The following is a 15,450-nucleotide window of genomic DNA, read 5'->3' as shown; positions in this document are numbered from 1 at the left end:
GCTGGACTCCAGAATTAGTAAGGCGCTAGACTTGGGACTAAAAATAGAAGCACACTCACAAGAATACAAGCCCTCCCCAGCCCCTGCTACCTGCTCTGTCTCCATGCAGCCTTCTCAGCCCCAGCACTGCTTAGACACCCGCCTCCTGCAGAGCTCGCATTGTATGGGAGGCAGGAGGATAGCAGCGGCTTTGAATAGAAAAGCCCTGCTGTACACTCCCCGGCTACTAGATGTCGCTGCAGCGGCCAGGGAGTGTGTGTATAGCGGCACTTTTATATTCACAGCCTCTGCTGTCCTCCCGCTGACTGACACTGCTGCGCTAGGAGGAGGCTGAGGAGACTCTCACCTAGCGCTGCAGAAGTGGATGCTGCGACCCCCTCAACAGCGAGTTGCGACCCACTTTTGGGTCGCGACCCACAGGTTGAGAACCGCTGTTGTAGGGGAAGGAATTTCACTGGAGCAGAGAATAGTGATCAATGAATGAGGCTGAACTCCAATAGCCACAAAGAATATACATTTGCTCTGTGTGCGACAAATGCCTTTGCAAGTCCGGTTATCTTATAAAAGTGCAGAACGCAGAGTCGTGATAGTAAGAAAAGACAAATATACAACCTCACTGGTACATTTTTAGGATTACACTAATCAAATATAGAATGGCCAAATCGAGACCAGTATTGAGCCAATCCAATGGGAATCTCACCAGTGTGTGTGTCCAATGTGCACATACAGAGCAGACACCTCTCCCGCTGGCTCTGCTGTAGGGTGGCGTCTGTCCTGGAGACATGGAGCTTCTCACTGGTCCTATGGGAGTTACAAACAGACAACAGTCAGGTGATTGTAGAGACCACGGATGTATATTTAGTATCTGTTTAGTCAGTGTCCTCTCTCACCTATACACCGTGCTGACTGTGGAGGGGAAGTCCGCTTGTAGTTTAGTGATGAAGGATTCGGATAGAAGCTGAATACTGCTGTTAGAGGCCTGGAGGAGGAGGAGGAGGAGGAGGAGGAGGCAAAACTGAGGAATTACACAGAGTACAAGCCAACAGCTGAATGTAGATCAGGACTACACACCCTATTCATGATCTACAGGGAAACCACCACAATGACCCCTCCTGAGCGGGGAAACCTTCTGTTTATCGAGAGAAAGCTGTGCTACCCCAGATCTTCCCAGGGAAAGCCATGCTGCACACCCTCCCGGGGAAAGCCATGCTGCACACCCTCCCAGGTCCTCCCGGGGAAAGCCATGCTGCACACCCTCCCAGGTCCTCCCGGGGAAAGCCATGCTGCACACTCCCAGGGCCTCAGCCATGCTCATACCCTCCCAGGGAAAGCCATGCTGCACCCTCCCAGGGAAAGCCATGCTGCACCCTCCCAGGGAAAGCCATGCTGCACCCTCCCAGGGAAAGCCATGCTGCACCCTCCCAGGGAAAGCCATGCTGCACCCTCCCAGGGAAAGCCATGCTGCACCTTCCCAGGGAAAGCCATGCTGCACCTTCCCAGGTCCTCCCAGCGAAAGCCATGCTACAGTTCCTTCTACAGAAAGCCATGCTAAGTTCCTTCTACAGAAATATGTTCCACTACATCTCTCAGATCCTTCTGGGGAAACCAGAGAAGTCATTTTGGAGCTCCCCAGAAGCTCCCAGGGACAAGGTTTAAGATGCTCAGAACCTCCTAGGTCTCAATATTAAATAACATATCTGTACCTTAGTGTCCAATGCTGGGATGAAGACCGATGAAACATTAAAAAGTCTGTTGTAGAAGGAAATTTCCTTTAAGGAGTATTCTCTCATTGGACGGACAATGACAACATCCCTGTAACGATTATCAGCAAAACCCTGTACAGAAGAGACAGAACAACGGATGCTAGATCTGACAGCTCTCTATACAACTATTGTCCCAGCATGCGACCCCAGAGTATAAACTATACAAAAATACTGCAATGAGACACAAGGCACCTTAATTATGCAAACAGAGGGCAGAACTCTCATCATGGCTGTACTGTGGTTTGTGTCCTCTCTCACCACCAATGGTAAAGGAGGCCCCGTCACACTTTGTGGCCAGTAGGGAGGGGAGGATTATAACCATGTGAACATGGCATGTTGTGGCTGCTGCCTGTATAACACAGTAGGGCAGTGGTTCTCAACCTGTGGATCTCAACCCACAGTTGAGGGGGTCCCCACCTGCCTTGTGCTGCTTTAGGTAAAAGGCTCCTCAGCCTCCTCCTAGCACAGCAGTGTCAGTACTCCTAGATGGCGCTACAGCAGCAGCGGCCGGAGAGGATCAGAGAGAGGGGAGCAGGCAGGAGTGAGGGGAGGTGAGTGCTCGATCACCACAGAGCCCTCACTGGATGCCACCAGAGAGTCCCACTAGCCACCTGAGAGCCCGCATAGATACTAGTATTGGTGCATCCCTAAATATTACGGTTGGGGGTCACCACAACTTGGCAAATGATACCAAGGGGTCCCGGCCCTAGAAAGGTTGAGAACCACTGCAGTAGGGGGTGCCTGCCCTTGGCTAACTTACTACTCTTAATAAGACCACAAATCCATGATAAACAATCATGGGACACCTAGAAAACTACCACAAAGAAGTCTCATGGGACCTCATGTTATGTTCTCCGTATTTACATACAACACACTCACTGTATCCAGAGCCAGAAAGGCGCCACGTCCCAAGGAAATATTGCTGAGCAGACGGACAGCCAGGCGGGTGCAGCTTTCTCCGCTCATCACCTTGGAGTAACCGAGTGTCCGTGCCACGTGCAAAATTAGGTGGCTCCTGAACAACATAAAAATTTCACTTTACATCCCCAGTATCTCTATATTGTATGATGGTTACATGATAATTATACTGACAAGTTCTTCACTCTTTGGAGATCTCCCCTCTGCTGGCGCTGCTTTGGGGCCGACAACCTCATTCATGTTCATTAGTCTATTGAGTCACCGCTACAAGACAAGTGTGCAGGTCTGGCGCACCAATGTCCATAGCTGCACACTTGTTCCAGGTCAGTGACTCATTAGGTAGTGAAGGATGAGGATAACAGCCCTGGAACTGCACCTTAGAAACCGATCAGGGCCTAATATCCTAAATTATTACAGAGCAGCGCAAATAGCCCCCCTTGCCCTCCAAATCATATATACCCCTATGGGTCTCCTTGATTAATTCAACTTTAATTTAGACTAGTGTTTATGCTATGTACAACACTAACAGAATGGCTCTTCTTACTTTATACGATCCATCTTAACTTAAAGTGACATTAAACCCTCAGATTTTGTAACATAAAACAATACTGTAATGTGCGCCTTACTGTAATCCATGGTGGTTTCCCTTCTCTTTGCTGCTCTTCCTTTTAAATCCGTATGTCTTCTCATGCAGGGCAGAACTTCTATTTTGCAGCAGACTGCCTTGTCTCTGGAATGGATACATGGTGTCTGTGTGTTGGTTTGAAACCTGAGCCAGCACTACAGGAAGAGGCACTCAGCTGCAAAGGGAAGTTCTCCCCAAGCATGAGAAGACATGAGGATTTAAAAAGGAAGAGCAGCAAAGAGAAGGGAAACTACCATGGATTACAGTACGGCGCACATTACAGTATTTGACAAGTTCTTCACTCTTTGGAGATCTCCCCTCTGCTGGCGCTGCTTTGGGGCCGACAACCTCATTCATGTTCATTAGTCTATTGAGTCACCGCTACAAGACAAGTGTGCAGGTCTGGCGCACCAATGTCCATAGCTGCACACTTGTTCCAGGTCAGTGACTCATTAGGTAGTGAAGGATGAGGATAACAGCCCTGGAACTGCACCTTAGAAACCGATCAGGGCCTAATATCCTAAATTATTACAGAGCAGCGCAAATAGCCCCCCTTGCCCTCCAAATCATATATACCCCTATGGGTCTCCTTGATTAATTCAACTTTAATTTAGACTAGTGTTTATGCTATGTACAACACTAACAGAATGGCTCTTCTTACTTTATACGATCCATCTTAACTTAAAGTGACATTAAACCCTCAGATTTTGTAACATAAAACAATACTGTAATGTGCGCCTTACTGTAATCCATGGTGGTTTCCCTTCTCTTTGCTGCTCTTCCTTTTAAATCCGTATGTCTTCTCATGCAGGGCAGAACTTCTATTTTGCAGCAGACTGCCTTGTCTCTGGAATGGATACATGGTGTCTGTGTGTTGGTTTGAAACCTGAGCCAGCACTACAGGAAGAGGCACTCAGCTGCAAAGGGAAGTTCTCCCCAAGCATGAGAAGACATGAGGATTTAAAAAGGAAGAGCAGCAAAGAGAAGGGAAACTACCATGGATTACAGTACGGCGCACATTACAGTATTGTTTTATGTTAGAAAATCTGAGGGTTTAATGTCACTTTAACATCGTAACACCATCTCAGTGCTTTATATGTACATAATCTAATGTTCTTCTTCGCTGCTGTGTCAGCACAACTAGAATGCTTCATTTTTGTTTTGATGTTTAACTAAAAACAATAAAACTTTGGTGAAAGAAAGCGGTCAGCAATGGCTCCTTCCACATTCCTGTTCTGATAGATTCCTCTTAAACCTGGAAATATGGGGCAGACGCTACTGATCTGCTTCTTAAAATACAACCCGCTTGTTATGCTGAAGCTGTGGCTGTAGGTCCCCGGCCCGGAGGAAGACTAACTCGGGAAGCTTGGAGAAATGTCAGACTTCAGTATTTCTGGGTCAATGATACAAAATGCTGAAGCCAGAGTGTCAGCATGCTTTCTGTGTTACAGGTTACGTCAGGGGTAGGGAACCTCCGGCCCTCCAGCTGTGGTGGAACTACATATCCCATGAGGCATTCCAAGATTCTCACAGGCATGACTCCCAGAGACAGATGCATCATGGGATTTGTAGTTTCACCACAGCTGGAGGCCCGGAGCTTCCCCGTCCCTGGGTTGAAGGATTCCTGCCCACACTGGTGTGTCTGCCCTTCAGCATGCCGGGGTGAAGCTTACCGGAGTGAATGTAGCAGCTCTTGCTTGGCCGTCAGTGTTCTGGCAGAGTTGATCATGTCCCTCAGTGCTGTGGTGTGCTCTGCTGGGGGACGGATGAATGTTGGAGATTGGCTGCATTCTGCTGATGTGTTGTCTGCAGTGTGAATCTGTGCCAGCCTTTCAGTGGCATCCGATATCCCGTCCTCTTCCTGTTCCCTCTGCTGCCCCAAAAAACTGCCCACTGCCTGCTTGTAATTCTCTTCCCGCCCAGGAACCTCGGGGAGATTTCCCTGAAGTACAGATCCTGACAAAGAGAATATCTGCAGCAAAAAGAGATCACAATCAAAGTACAGCTTCATGTAAAACCAGGTTACTATGGATGCTAACCAGAAAATCCTGCAACCGTGCTAAAAACACAGAAAACCTGCCCAAATGACCTTAAAGTTCAACTCCAGATCCCATATTAGATCCTTGGGACTGATGCGTAGCCCAAATTCTGTATTGTGCTGAAGTATTCTCATAAGATTCCCCAGGGTCTCGTCAGCAGGATATGTTACCCCCCCAGCCGGGGAAAAGGAGGAGTATACTATCAAACTTTTTTTTTGGCACACGAAGAAAGCTTTAAAGACTCGTAGTACACCAAACTGATATTAGAGTTTTTGGTAGATACTGAAGAGTTCACCCAGTCCTGCTGTACAGTGCGACCCTCCCGGAAGACCCAGATACCTCCTCCACATTGGAAGGGAAGACGGAAGGAAGGGAAGACGGAAAGAAGGTGAGACACTTCAGTGATGGCGGTTTTACAGTTTTAGGATCTTCAATATAGTATTTTAGGAGTAAATGTTTATTAAGCATTGTGATACTGATAAGTGATAGAACAGACCAGGGGTAGGCAACCTCGGCACTCCAGGCTTTGTGGAACTACAAGTCCCATAAGGCTTTGCAAGACTGAAAACCACAGGTATGACGGGATTTGGAGTTTCACCAGAGCTGGAGTGCCGATGTTACCTACCCCTAGGTAGACCTACAGGGGGGTGGAATCCAGATATCTGTCTGTTCCTACATACATCTTCTAGATATGAATAGGGTGTTGGTATGAACCCATAACAAAAATATACAATCAGTTTACATTTATAGTAGGGATGCATCGATACCGAGTATTTGGACCCAAGTACTCACCCAAATGCTCCGATACCTTAACTTCCGGTCAGATGGAGATTTCCTCTGACCGGCAGTGCCGCGAGGGAACATGGAGCCAGCTTCCGGTGGCCAATTAGGAAGCCGGGGGCAGTTAATGACTCGCCTGGCTTCCTGATTGGCCGGGAAGCCGGCTCCATGCCGTTTGGCCTGGGAAGCCAGCTTCCCAACCAATCAGCATGGAGCAGACCAAAAAGCATGGAGCCAGCTTCCTGATTGGCCCCAAAGCCAGCTCAATGCTGACTGGCTGGGGAGCTGACTACCAAGCAAATCAACATCGAGCAGCCAAACAGCATGGAGTCAGTTTCCTGGGCAATCAAGAAGCCAGGCAGAAGGTAATGACAATGATTGCCCAGGAAGCTGGCTCCATGCTAGCAGAAGTACTGTATCGGTACTCGGTATTGGTGAGCACTGAAATATAAATATCAGTACGCGTACTCGATACCGAAAAACCGGCAACAGTGCATCCCTAACTTCTAGTATGAAAAATATGCCATTTACCATAGATAAACACCGTATAACTTAGCACAGGTGACCTGCAATGTTGTACATATGACTGTACTATAAAACACACAAGGTAGGAGTACCGGTCCAAACCCCTGTGGGAACAGCATACAGCCAGAAGTCATAAGTCAACAATAAGAACAGAATGGAAATCGGATTGTTTTGTGCAATAGACTCTTTGCTTTCACATTCCTTCCATTATATAATATCCGGCTGCAGTAAAATCTCTTTATGGTGACTAAGCAAATGACGTCATTGACATGCTTTAATAAGCTTTCTTCTATATTCACATATGTATGATGAAGAGTGATTTGTGATTCAGGCTTACCTGCTCCAAGGACAAGATATGAAATGGGAATGAGGTTGCCTTTAAAATGCTCTTCATTTCCAACATGACCCGTTCCCTGTCCTCCCAGGTCTGACCGCACACAGCACCCTCTGTAGGAGATGAGAGAGAGAGAGAGAGAGAGAGAGAGAAACGTCTGTAGTGTAGCGGATGCAAGGGTTAATTTTATACATAGAACCCAAATACATAATAAAGAGTCAATAGGTTTGTACTAGGGATGCACCCGCCCCAAATGCGCCGATACTTACCCCCATACCGGAACTTCCATTCAAAGGGAGAATCCCTCTGACCAGCAGCGCCGTGAGGGAGCATGGAGCTAGCTTTCCGGACAATCAGAAGCCAGGCGGCAGGTCATGACTTGATTGGCTAGGAAGCCGGCTTCATGCTGCCTAGCGGCACTGTGAGGCAGCCTGGCTTCCTGACCAATCAGGAAGCCTGGTGGCAGGTCATGACTCACAGTGTGGCGAGGGAGCATGAAGCTGGCTTTCTAGGGAATCAGGAAGCCGGCCAGGGGTTTATGACCCGCCGCCAAGCTTGCTGATTGGTAAGAAAGCCAGGCTACGTCGCAGTGTCGCTAGGCAGGGTGAAGACAGCTTCCTAGCCAATCAGAAAGCCAGATTTGTGCTTCCCCGAGACACTGGAGGAAGCCTGGCCCATGCTACCTCGGGATGCCAATAGCAGTACTCGGTACCGTCAAGTACTGATAAAAAATAAAAATGAGCAGTTTGTACTAATACTTCGTCATGGTCCTTGGAATAATTTATCTCCTGGGACTTTTCTGTGTCATTATACATATCAGCCCTCCGTTTCAAGCTATCGAACCAATCCCTGCTGACCCTGTTTCAAGTCCTCATTTGCATGGCCAATAGGACCTAAGTGAGGACTAGAGGGGACTTTACAACTGACCAATAGGAAGGTGGTCGGTTGGGCCACCTTCAAACTGTGGTGTATAAAAGTGTGTGCGTGCATCCAATAAAGGAGATTCCTGTTTGAACTTACATACAGCCTGCCTGGTGTTTGTTCTGAGCTATCACCACTGGATACGAACGGCACATAGCTGTAGTTCCAATCCCGAATTATCGGACGACCGAAATATCAGACGCTGCGGTCTGAAATCTGAGGAGTGCCGGGAGAGTGGAACCGAGCGAGCAAGGGGCTCGTTACATACTTCTATTCATTTAGAATGGAAATGCAAAAAAGAGTTCAACTCCGTATTGCAGAGACTTTTCATCATTTCCATTCTCATTGACACAAAAGGAAGAAAGGAAACCTTGAACAGAGGGAAGCTAAAACAGATACAAAAACCTCAGAGATCCTAACCCTTTCACTCTCCACTAACAGAAGTGCATTCATTGCAGTCAGTGACCCTGATGGAGAGGTTCTGATTGGTTCTGATCACTTTCTCTACTCCTGACAACTGAAATAAAGGGGAAATCTCTCCAACAAAGGAAAGAGAATGGCCTCCTGTACTCCGCATTATTTATCTGCCTGGCTACTGTTCAGCTGAGGAGAGTCTTGTGACTCCTATCATCAGCTCTCCCTACAGCTTATTTGCAGGATTTATAATACTCACAGATGTCCACAGGTTCAATAGGAAAACAAGTTACTATCATTTTTACATTGAGCAGATGCTGTTCTATCTAAACCGTGCTGACCGAGACAGCGGTCCCCGATTATTCAATGTTCAATATGCTCCCCACTTAAAGCCCATCTCCAGGGGCAAAAAAACTCCCCTCACAGTTAGGTTATCACTGTACTGCAAGAGTTAATCACTGGTTTCAGTTTAGGGGCATTGTGTAAAGGACTTTTACTTACCTGATCCCCGCTCCCCTGGCAATTGGCGAGCACACTGCTCCCCTACGCTCTGGTCTGTGGATTGTCCTTTGCGAACCTCACGTATAATGCAGGGCTATGGTCCCTGCATTGTATGTGATGATGTCAGCAAGTCTGCTGGAGCGTAGAGGAGAAGAGGCTGTAGGTGCCGGTCTTGGAGCCTGCAGGAACGGGGATCAGGTAAGTAAATGTCCTTTACACAAGACATAAAACGAGCAGTTAGCGCTTGCAGAGCGGGGGGGGGAGGGGTTTACTTCTAGAGATGGGCGTTAACCTAAAAGCCGTTCGGCTGGACTGTGCCACATTCCACACACTTACCATCAATGAAAAGGATGCCTGGTATAAAACGCAGCTTCTTAGAAGCATCACGGCTCAATCCCTGGAAGACAACCAAATGTTTGTCAGCTTAATAGTACGCACTGCGTCATAAAAAAAGATGTCAGAGCAGCAAACTCTGTTCATAATATGCAATCCAAAGATTTCAATGTACTGTACATAACATCTACAGCAATGTATAATCCTCTATGTTCATTCGTAAGTATAAAACTGGAGCCCTCCAAGGAAACGGGAAAGAAAAGAAAAAAGGGAAAAAGGAAAGAAAAGAAAAAAAAAGGGAATGGAAAGGAAAGAAAAGGGAAAGGAAAGGAGGGGAATGGAAAGGAAAGAAAAAGATTAGGCGTTCAATACCGGCTCCACATACTCTTGTTAGAGTTTCCCGCTATTTTCTATCCCAATACAGCAAGTTAGAAGAAATCTCAACCAATGACTCTAGCCCCCTGCTGTGAGTTGTGGTGCCTCCCCCCAGCCCCTACATTAATACCGTGTCCTGTAGTGACCCAGTGAATTGAAAGTGAACCACCTTAACAACAAAACATTTTATGGGCTCCCAGGAGTTGTGTGCCATCATTTGCTAGTATACACGGTATATTTGAACTATATGACAGACTTTCTGCCCCCCATGGCCAGTGCTTCCACCTTCTCCTGGTCTACTTCCAGGGTCAGATCTCAGCATTATTAATGTGGTCACAGGCACATGATACAAATCAGTCTGTGTTCATAGAAAAGGCTTCTGTGTTCTCGGAAACTCTAGTAGTAGTATTATAGCCGTGTTAGCTATAAAATAACAAGCTTGGAATATTTACCTCTTGAACCTGCTGGATCATAGCACTAGATGACGCCCCCCCCGAATAGGACAGGAGAACCTGAAAAGCAGAAAACATAAAATCTGGGATGTGATCAATGAGAAAACAAATGGGGGTGCCACTGCTGATAGTAGATTCCAATATGAAATGTTATTTATATCAATGGAATAAAAGAGCCAACGCATTTCAGGGTCCACAATATCCCCCTACATCAGGGCTGAAGGATTACTTTGTGACTCGATTTCTTTTAATGTTTGGACTAAACATGATACATAACAATAGTTAGCAGTTGTAATGACAGATTAGGGTTTTGGAAGAGGGGATGTATTCACATGAAATTAAATGCTTTACTTTCCTAAAGGGTTTTAAAGAAGAACTCCAGGCAGAAATAAGAATCTGGAACCTCGGAAGACGGCTGGCTGTTAGACCGGTTCCTGCAGCATCGCTTCCCCTCTGCCCTGGCGGTCTAAGGTCCTGTAAGTCATCACATCACAATACAGTGTAAGGAAGCTGAGGGACAATCAATCGCTGGAGCAGAGGGGGAGCGAGGCTGCAGGAATTGGTTTAACAACCTGGAGGAACCGAGGATCAGGTGAGTACATCTTCTTTATTTCAGTCCCCTAGACCAAAATGAGCACTTAACCCTTGCAGTACGGGGGGAGCTTCACTGCATGGGGACATTTTTCACGTTTTCCCAGAGTTCTTTACGTTTTTTTGTTGTTTTTTTTTTAAACTAGAGCTCTGACACACACACACACACACACACACACACAGCCAGTACAGTAATAATCTCTTCCTTACCTTCTCTCCTGGGAAGACGACTCTGTTCTTGCCCAGCATAGCCCGGAATTTGTGCACAAAGTATTCTCTGAAGCACGACCTGGAAAAGACAGATTCGCTGTTTTGGTCTGTTACTGACAAAGACACACAAAGAGGTTTTCAGATCTTTTCCCACATTCACGTCTCCTGCCAGTACAATTCCCTATAGCACATAACAAACATCTTTATAAACACCGACCCCGGAATTCAGCAAGAGAGAAAAACGTCGGCACATGTGACAGATTCATGTACTTGTTGAAAAAAGGGCGACAGACAACCAGACAGATAATCTCCATGGTCACCTACCTGCAGAAGGCATCTCCCACACGGATGATCAGGACAGCTGAGGCTTCCTTGCATTTCATGCATGTTTGGCCAATCCTGCGAACACAATCAATACAAAGAAGCTATATGTTCAGCAAAAGCCTCTTCCCGGAATACAAGGAATCCCAACTCCACCCAACAATGCTTTAGTTTACATCGAGTGGTGAAGGGAATGGAGGACAGGGTGGTGGGCAGCCTGCATCCCTCCCTCCTCTCAGCATGCTGGGCAGCCTGCATCCCTCCCTCATCTCCATCCCCCCCTCATCTCAGCATGCTGGGCAGCCTGCATCCCTCCCTCATCTCTATCCCTTCCTCATATGAGTGTGCTTGACAGTCTGTATCACTCCCTTGTCTTCATCACTGCCATATATGAGAGTGCTGGGTAGTCTACATCCCTCCCACATATCAGCATGCTAAGCAGTCTGCATCCCCCCTCATCTGCATCCCTGCTTCATCTCAGCATGCTGGGCAATCTGCATTCCCACCTCATATCAGCATGCTGGCAGTCTGCATTCCCCCCTCATCTCAGCATGCTGGGCAATCTGCATTCCCCCCTCATCTCCATCCCGCTTCATCTCAGCATGCTGGGTAGTCTGCATCCCTTCCTCAACTCCATCCCTGCCTTGTATCAGTGTGCTGGACGCCCTGCAGCCCTCTCTAATCTCCAATCACCTGCTTGCCGGCTCCTCTCTCTTCAGATCCTGACAGCCGCTCTCCTCCACCTCACACATTACTACAACGTGACTGATTCCAGCTGACAGCTGCTTCCGGCCGGCGCGAATGACGTCATCTCAGCATGACGTCTAAAAACCTGCGACATCGGCTTAGAACAATAAGAACTTGGCGTGCACTGCATGCTGGGAAATGTACTTTCACTGCTGCTGAGAGGCCACAGTGGGTAGTGAGTGAATTGGTGTTAGGGGAGGAGTTATCTCAGTGAGATAAAGACGTAGGCGGGGTTTAGATGTAGAGTGGAACAGGGTTAGAGGAGGAGTTATCTCATTCAGATGAGGACGTAGGCGGGGTCCAGATATACAGTGGCATGGGGATAGGAGATAAATCATCTGTGAGATTAGGACGTGGGCGGGGTTTAGCTGTACAGTGAACTATGATTAGGGGAGGAGCTATATGAGAGAGGTGGGCGGGGTTTATTGTTCAGCACAGCGGGAGAGGGAGATGTGTCAGACCTGAGCAGGTGTAAAGAAAAGTAAAGTTTGGTTGTACACACACTTTAAAGGAGAACTATGAGATGAGTGATTTCCACTCACCTCATAGTAGGGTTGCCACCTTTTCTTCCAGCGAAACCCAAACACTCTAGCCATGCATGGAAAAAAAATTTGGGAGAATGAGTCGTGGCTTACTCACAACCCACCGGTTGGGAACCACGGATCTAGGACAACATAGCAGATTTGGAAAAAATCTCCAATTCAGCTCACTTTCCAGTTCAGCAATGTTGTCCTAGATTGCTCACTTCTCCTTCCTTCTCCAAACTCTTCACTCTTTTGTGAATAACCCTGATAGTAAATGCAGCGAGAATTTGTACAACTCTGCACTGGAGAAAGGAGACACCATCATCAATTCAACTGTGGTTCTCTAAAATTGCTGAAATTAGAGATATGGAAGAACTTTCAGCGTCATTATATTATAGAGATGAGAAATTGGGATATACCTGGTCTAGTTGGATGTGATCACCTACTCTCAGGAATATAGGAACCTTGTGTCAAGTGTAATTATTAATGCTAATACTTCATTGAGATATTTTAGAATCTGGGCTCTTGTATTAAACATTTTTTTTTTTTTGTGTTTGGCCAGGAAGTTGGGAATGGGATAAGTAAAAATAGTAAATGGTATGGATTGAATCCTGGTGGAGTTAGGAATAATGAATGTATTAGTTAGGGATAAATCAGGTGAAAATATCTCTATGTTTTTGTAAATATACATGAGATGGATCTGAATTGCTATTCTTATTTAATCACGTATTGGTTTTGAAAGAAATAACTAAATAGAGAATTAAAAACAACAAAAAAACATTCCATTTGTTGAATGTCCAGAAAAAAAAGTTATATGCTGGATCAAACTGATCTGATCGGTGTGTAATGACTCGCCCACTGGATTCCGGATTAGCAGGGAAGCCGTCTCCATGAGGTGACAAGGAAGCATGGAACTGGCTTTCTGGCTATTTAGAAAGCCAGGCACCGTGTAATGACTCGTTGCCCGGCTTCCTGATTGGTCGAGAAGCGGGCCAATCAAGAAGCCGTCCAACGAGTTATTTCACGCCGCCCTCCTTCCTGATTGGCCGGGAAGCCAGCTCCATGCTCCCTCGTCACCACGTGACGAGGGAGCATGAAGTCGGCTTTCTGGCCAATCAGAAAGCCGGGGGGCGGGTAATGACTCGACATTTTGCTGATTGGCCAGCTTCCCAACCAATCAGGAAGCTAGGCGGTGAGTCATTACACACTACCCAGCTTCCTGATTAGCCGAGAAGCCGGAAAGAGACGAGGGAGCATGGAGCCGTTTTCCCGGCCAATCAGGAAGCCGGGAAGTGTGTAATGACTCACCCGCTAGCTTCCTGATACCGGAACCTCTGGTATCGGGCTAGGCATCGGAGCATTTGGGCGAGTATTAACATATTCCTCTCTGCTACAATTTTCACTTGATTTTGGAAGAATTTCTAATGTCAACAGCTGCTGGTAAACTCATGCCAGATATAGGAAATCCTTGAAGTCTCTCCGGTCAGTCAACATACAGTAGTAAAGTCATGCCAGATATAGGAAATCCTGGAAGTCTCTCCGGTCAGTCAACATACACTGGTAAAGTCATGCCAGATATAGGAAATCCTGGAAGTCTCTCCGGTCAGTCAACACACACTGGTAAAGTCATGCCAGATATATAAAATCCTGGAGGTCTCTCCGGTCTAACGAGCTCAGTTTTCCCAGTTTTGCCATACTGGCGTTCTTTGTGATGGCCCTGTATTCCCAATGAAAACAATCCTGTATGTTTTTCACCTATGACAGGACTGTACATTCAAGGTCAGGTCAGTATTGTTTGTGAATTACTTGCTAAGTGTCGGGTCTAGGGCCGTGGCATATCATGAGTATGTGCAGTTACAATGGCCATGCTGGGGATTCATCATGTACTTGTGCCTACCTCATCTGCAACATTACTGGAGAGAACAGCAGTGACAACCTTCCCGGGTTCTAGTTAGCACAGGACTCTACTATTCAGGTCAGGCCAGTATGTCTGGGGATTAATGCCTGAGTATCGGGGCCAGAAGTGCGGCTGTTCTGACCCCATCGCTAAACTCACTGTTGTTTGTGACTAGCAGGCTAATGGCTACTGTATGTGACATTCTACAGAAGCTGCTGTACAGTATATAGTGGGCAGTAGGACTGAGGCGGTTTAATTTTTCCTTTACTGAGCCTTCACTTTTTTCTCTAATAGGATTGTATGCTGCTCTTATCCTTTCTACTTGGTACTAGCGCAATGCATTAAATCCATAAAACTTATTATTTGGGGCTGTTCAGTACTGAGGCAACAGAGTACTGTGTAGGTGCAGCCCCATATTACTTTTCCTGACGTCTTTCTCTTTGTTGTGCAGGCCTTCTGATGCAGTTTCATTGTTTTTGTATGTGTGCTGTTCCATGGTGAGGTAGCTGAGCCGTATTAGGCTCAACCGCCAATCTGAATTTCCTACTTTTTTTGACAGTGGGACCGTGAGTGTGCACCAGAACGCCTACAGCCACTATACACTATGTTCTGCAGGTATGTGTATCCTCTGGTAGCCTCGGCTATCCAACATCCCCAACCCTGGTAGTGCGCATGTGATGCTGCTCCCTACTCAGGTGATGTTCGCAGTGCTGCCCCCTTCCACTGCAGCACAGTAGTCTGCCCTTCATCTGTAGGAGTCCTATGCCAAGGCAACACCACCGGGTATTGTGGTACCATTGAGTGGCCAGGACAAGCTCTTTTCTTAACTGAGGGAGCATTTATCTTGGGTACCGCAATGCCCTACCCGGCATTTATATCTAGTGGCAGGTTTTAACCACTGGATCCAAGCATCAGTCAGTGTTCCTGTTTTTTTGTGACTCCGGCTTGCTCTTTACTGGACAATGATGGGCAACCATGATGCAGATATGAAATGAAAACTACTGCAAGGTTGCCTTGTTTTTTGTTTTTTTTTTAACTCCCCCACCCAAAATCTATACATTCTACTTATGCCAAAAATTCATCCGTTCTAGCGACTGTGACAATGAGACTGTCACAGGTCGGCTCAGTAGATTGGGAGGTGAGCGAACACATACCAGGTTCGCTCACCTCTCGAACCGGG

At 46.9% G+C, this 15,450-nt stretch overlaps 1 protein-coding gene across 1 annotated transcript in view; it reads right to left on the bottom strand.

The window, feature by feature from the left end:
* The window catches only part of CTU2 (cytosolic thiouridylase subunit 2), a gene marked incomplete at its 3' end in the record, with an annotated part of 14,864 nt that extends 2,954 nt beyond the window's left edge, over positions 1-11,910 (bottom strand). Inside the window, exons 1-11 of the mRNA XM_018575443.1 lie at positions 11,796-11,910; positions 11,106-11,180; positions 10,782-10,860; positions 9,981-10,040; positions 9,157-9,217; positions 6,988-7,097; positions 4,980-5,278; positions 2,643-2,778; positions 1,704-1,835; positions 891-979; positions 701-801 (exon numbers count right to left, since the gene is read on the bottom strand). Coding sequence (XP_018430945.1) covers positions 701-801; positions 891-979; positions 1,704-1,835; positions 2,643-2,778; positions 4,980-5,278; positions 6,988-7,097; positions 9,157-9,217; positions 9,981-10,040; positions 10,782-10,860; positions 11,106-11,180; positions 11,796-11,854 — 1,201 coding nt within the window. The remainder of the gene's footprint in view (positions 1-700; positions 802-890; positions 980-1,703; positions 1,836-2,642; positions 2,779-4,979; positions 5,279-6,987; positions 7,098-9,156; positions 9,218-9,980; positions 10,041-10,781; positions 10,861-11,105; positions 11,181-11,795) is intronic.
* Positions 11,911-15,450: the final 3,540 nt, after the last annotated feature.

The sequence above is a fragment of the Nanorana parkeri genome, unplaced genomic scaffold (genome assembly GCF_000935625.1).
Source record: "Nanorana parkeri isolate BGI_ZX_2015 unplaced genomic scaffold, ASM93562v1 scaffold3934, whole genome shotgun sequence".
Taxonomy (NCBI): domain Eukaryota; kingdom Metazoa; phylum Chordata; class Amphibia; order Anura; family Dicroglossidae; genus Nanorana; species Nanorana parkeri.
This window is presented reverse-complemented; position numbering and strand designations above follow the sequence as displayed.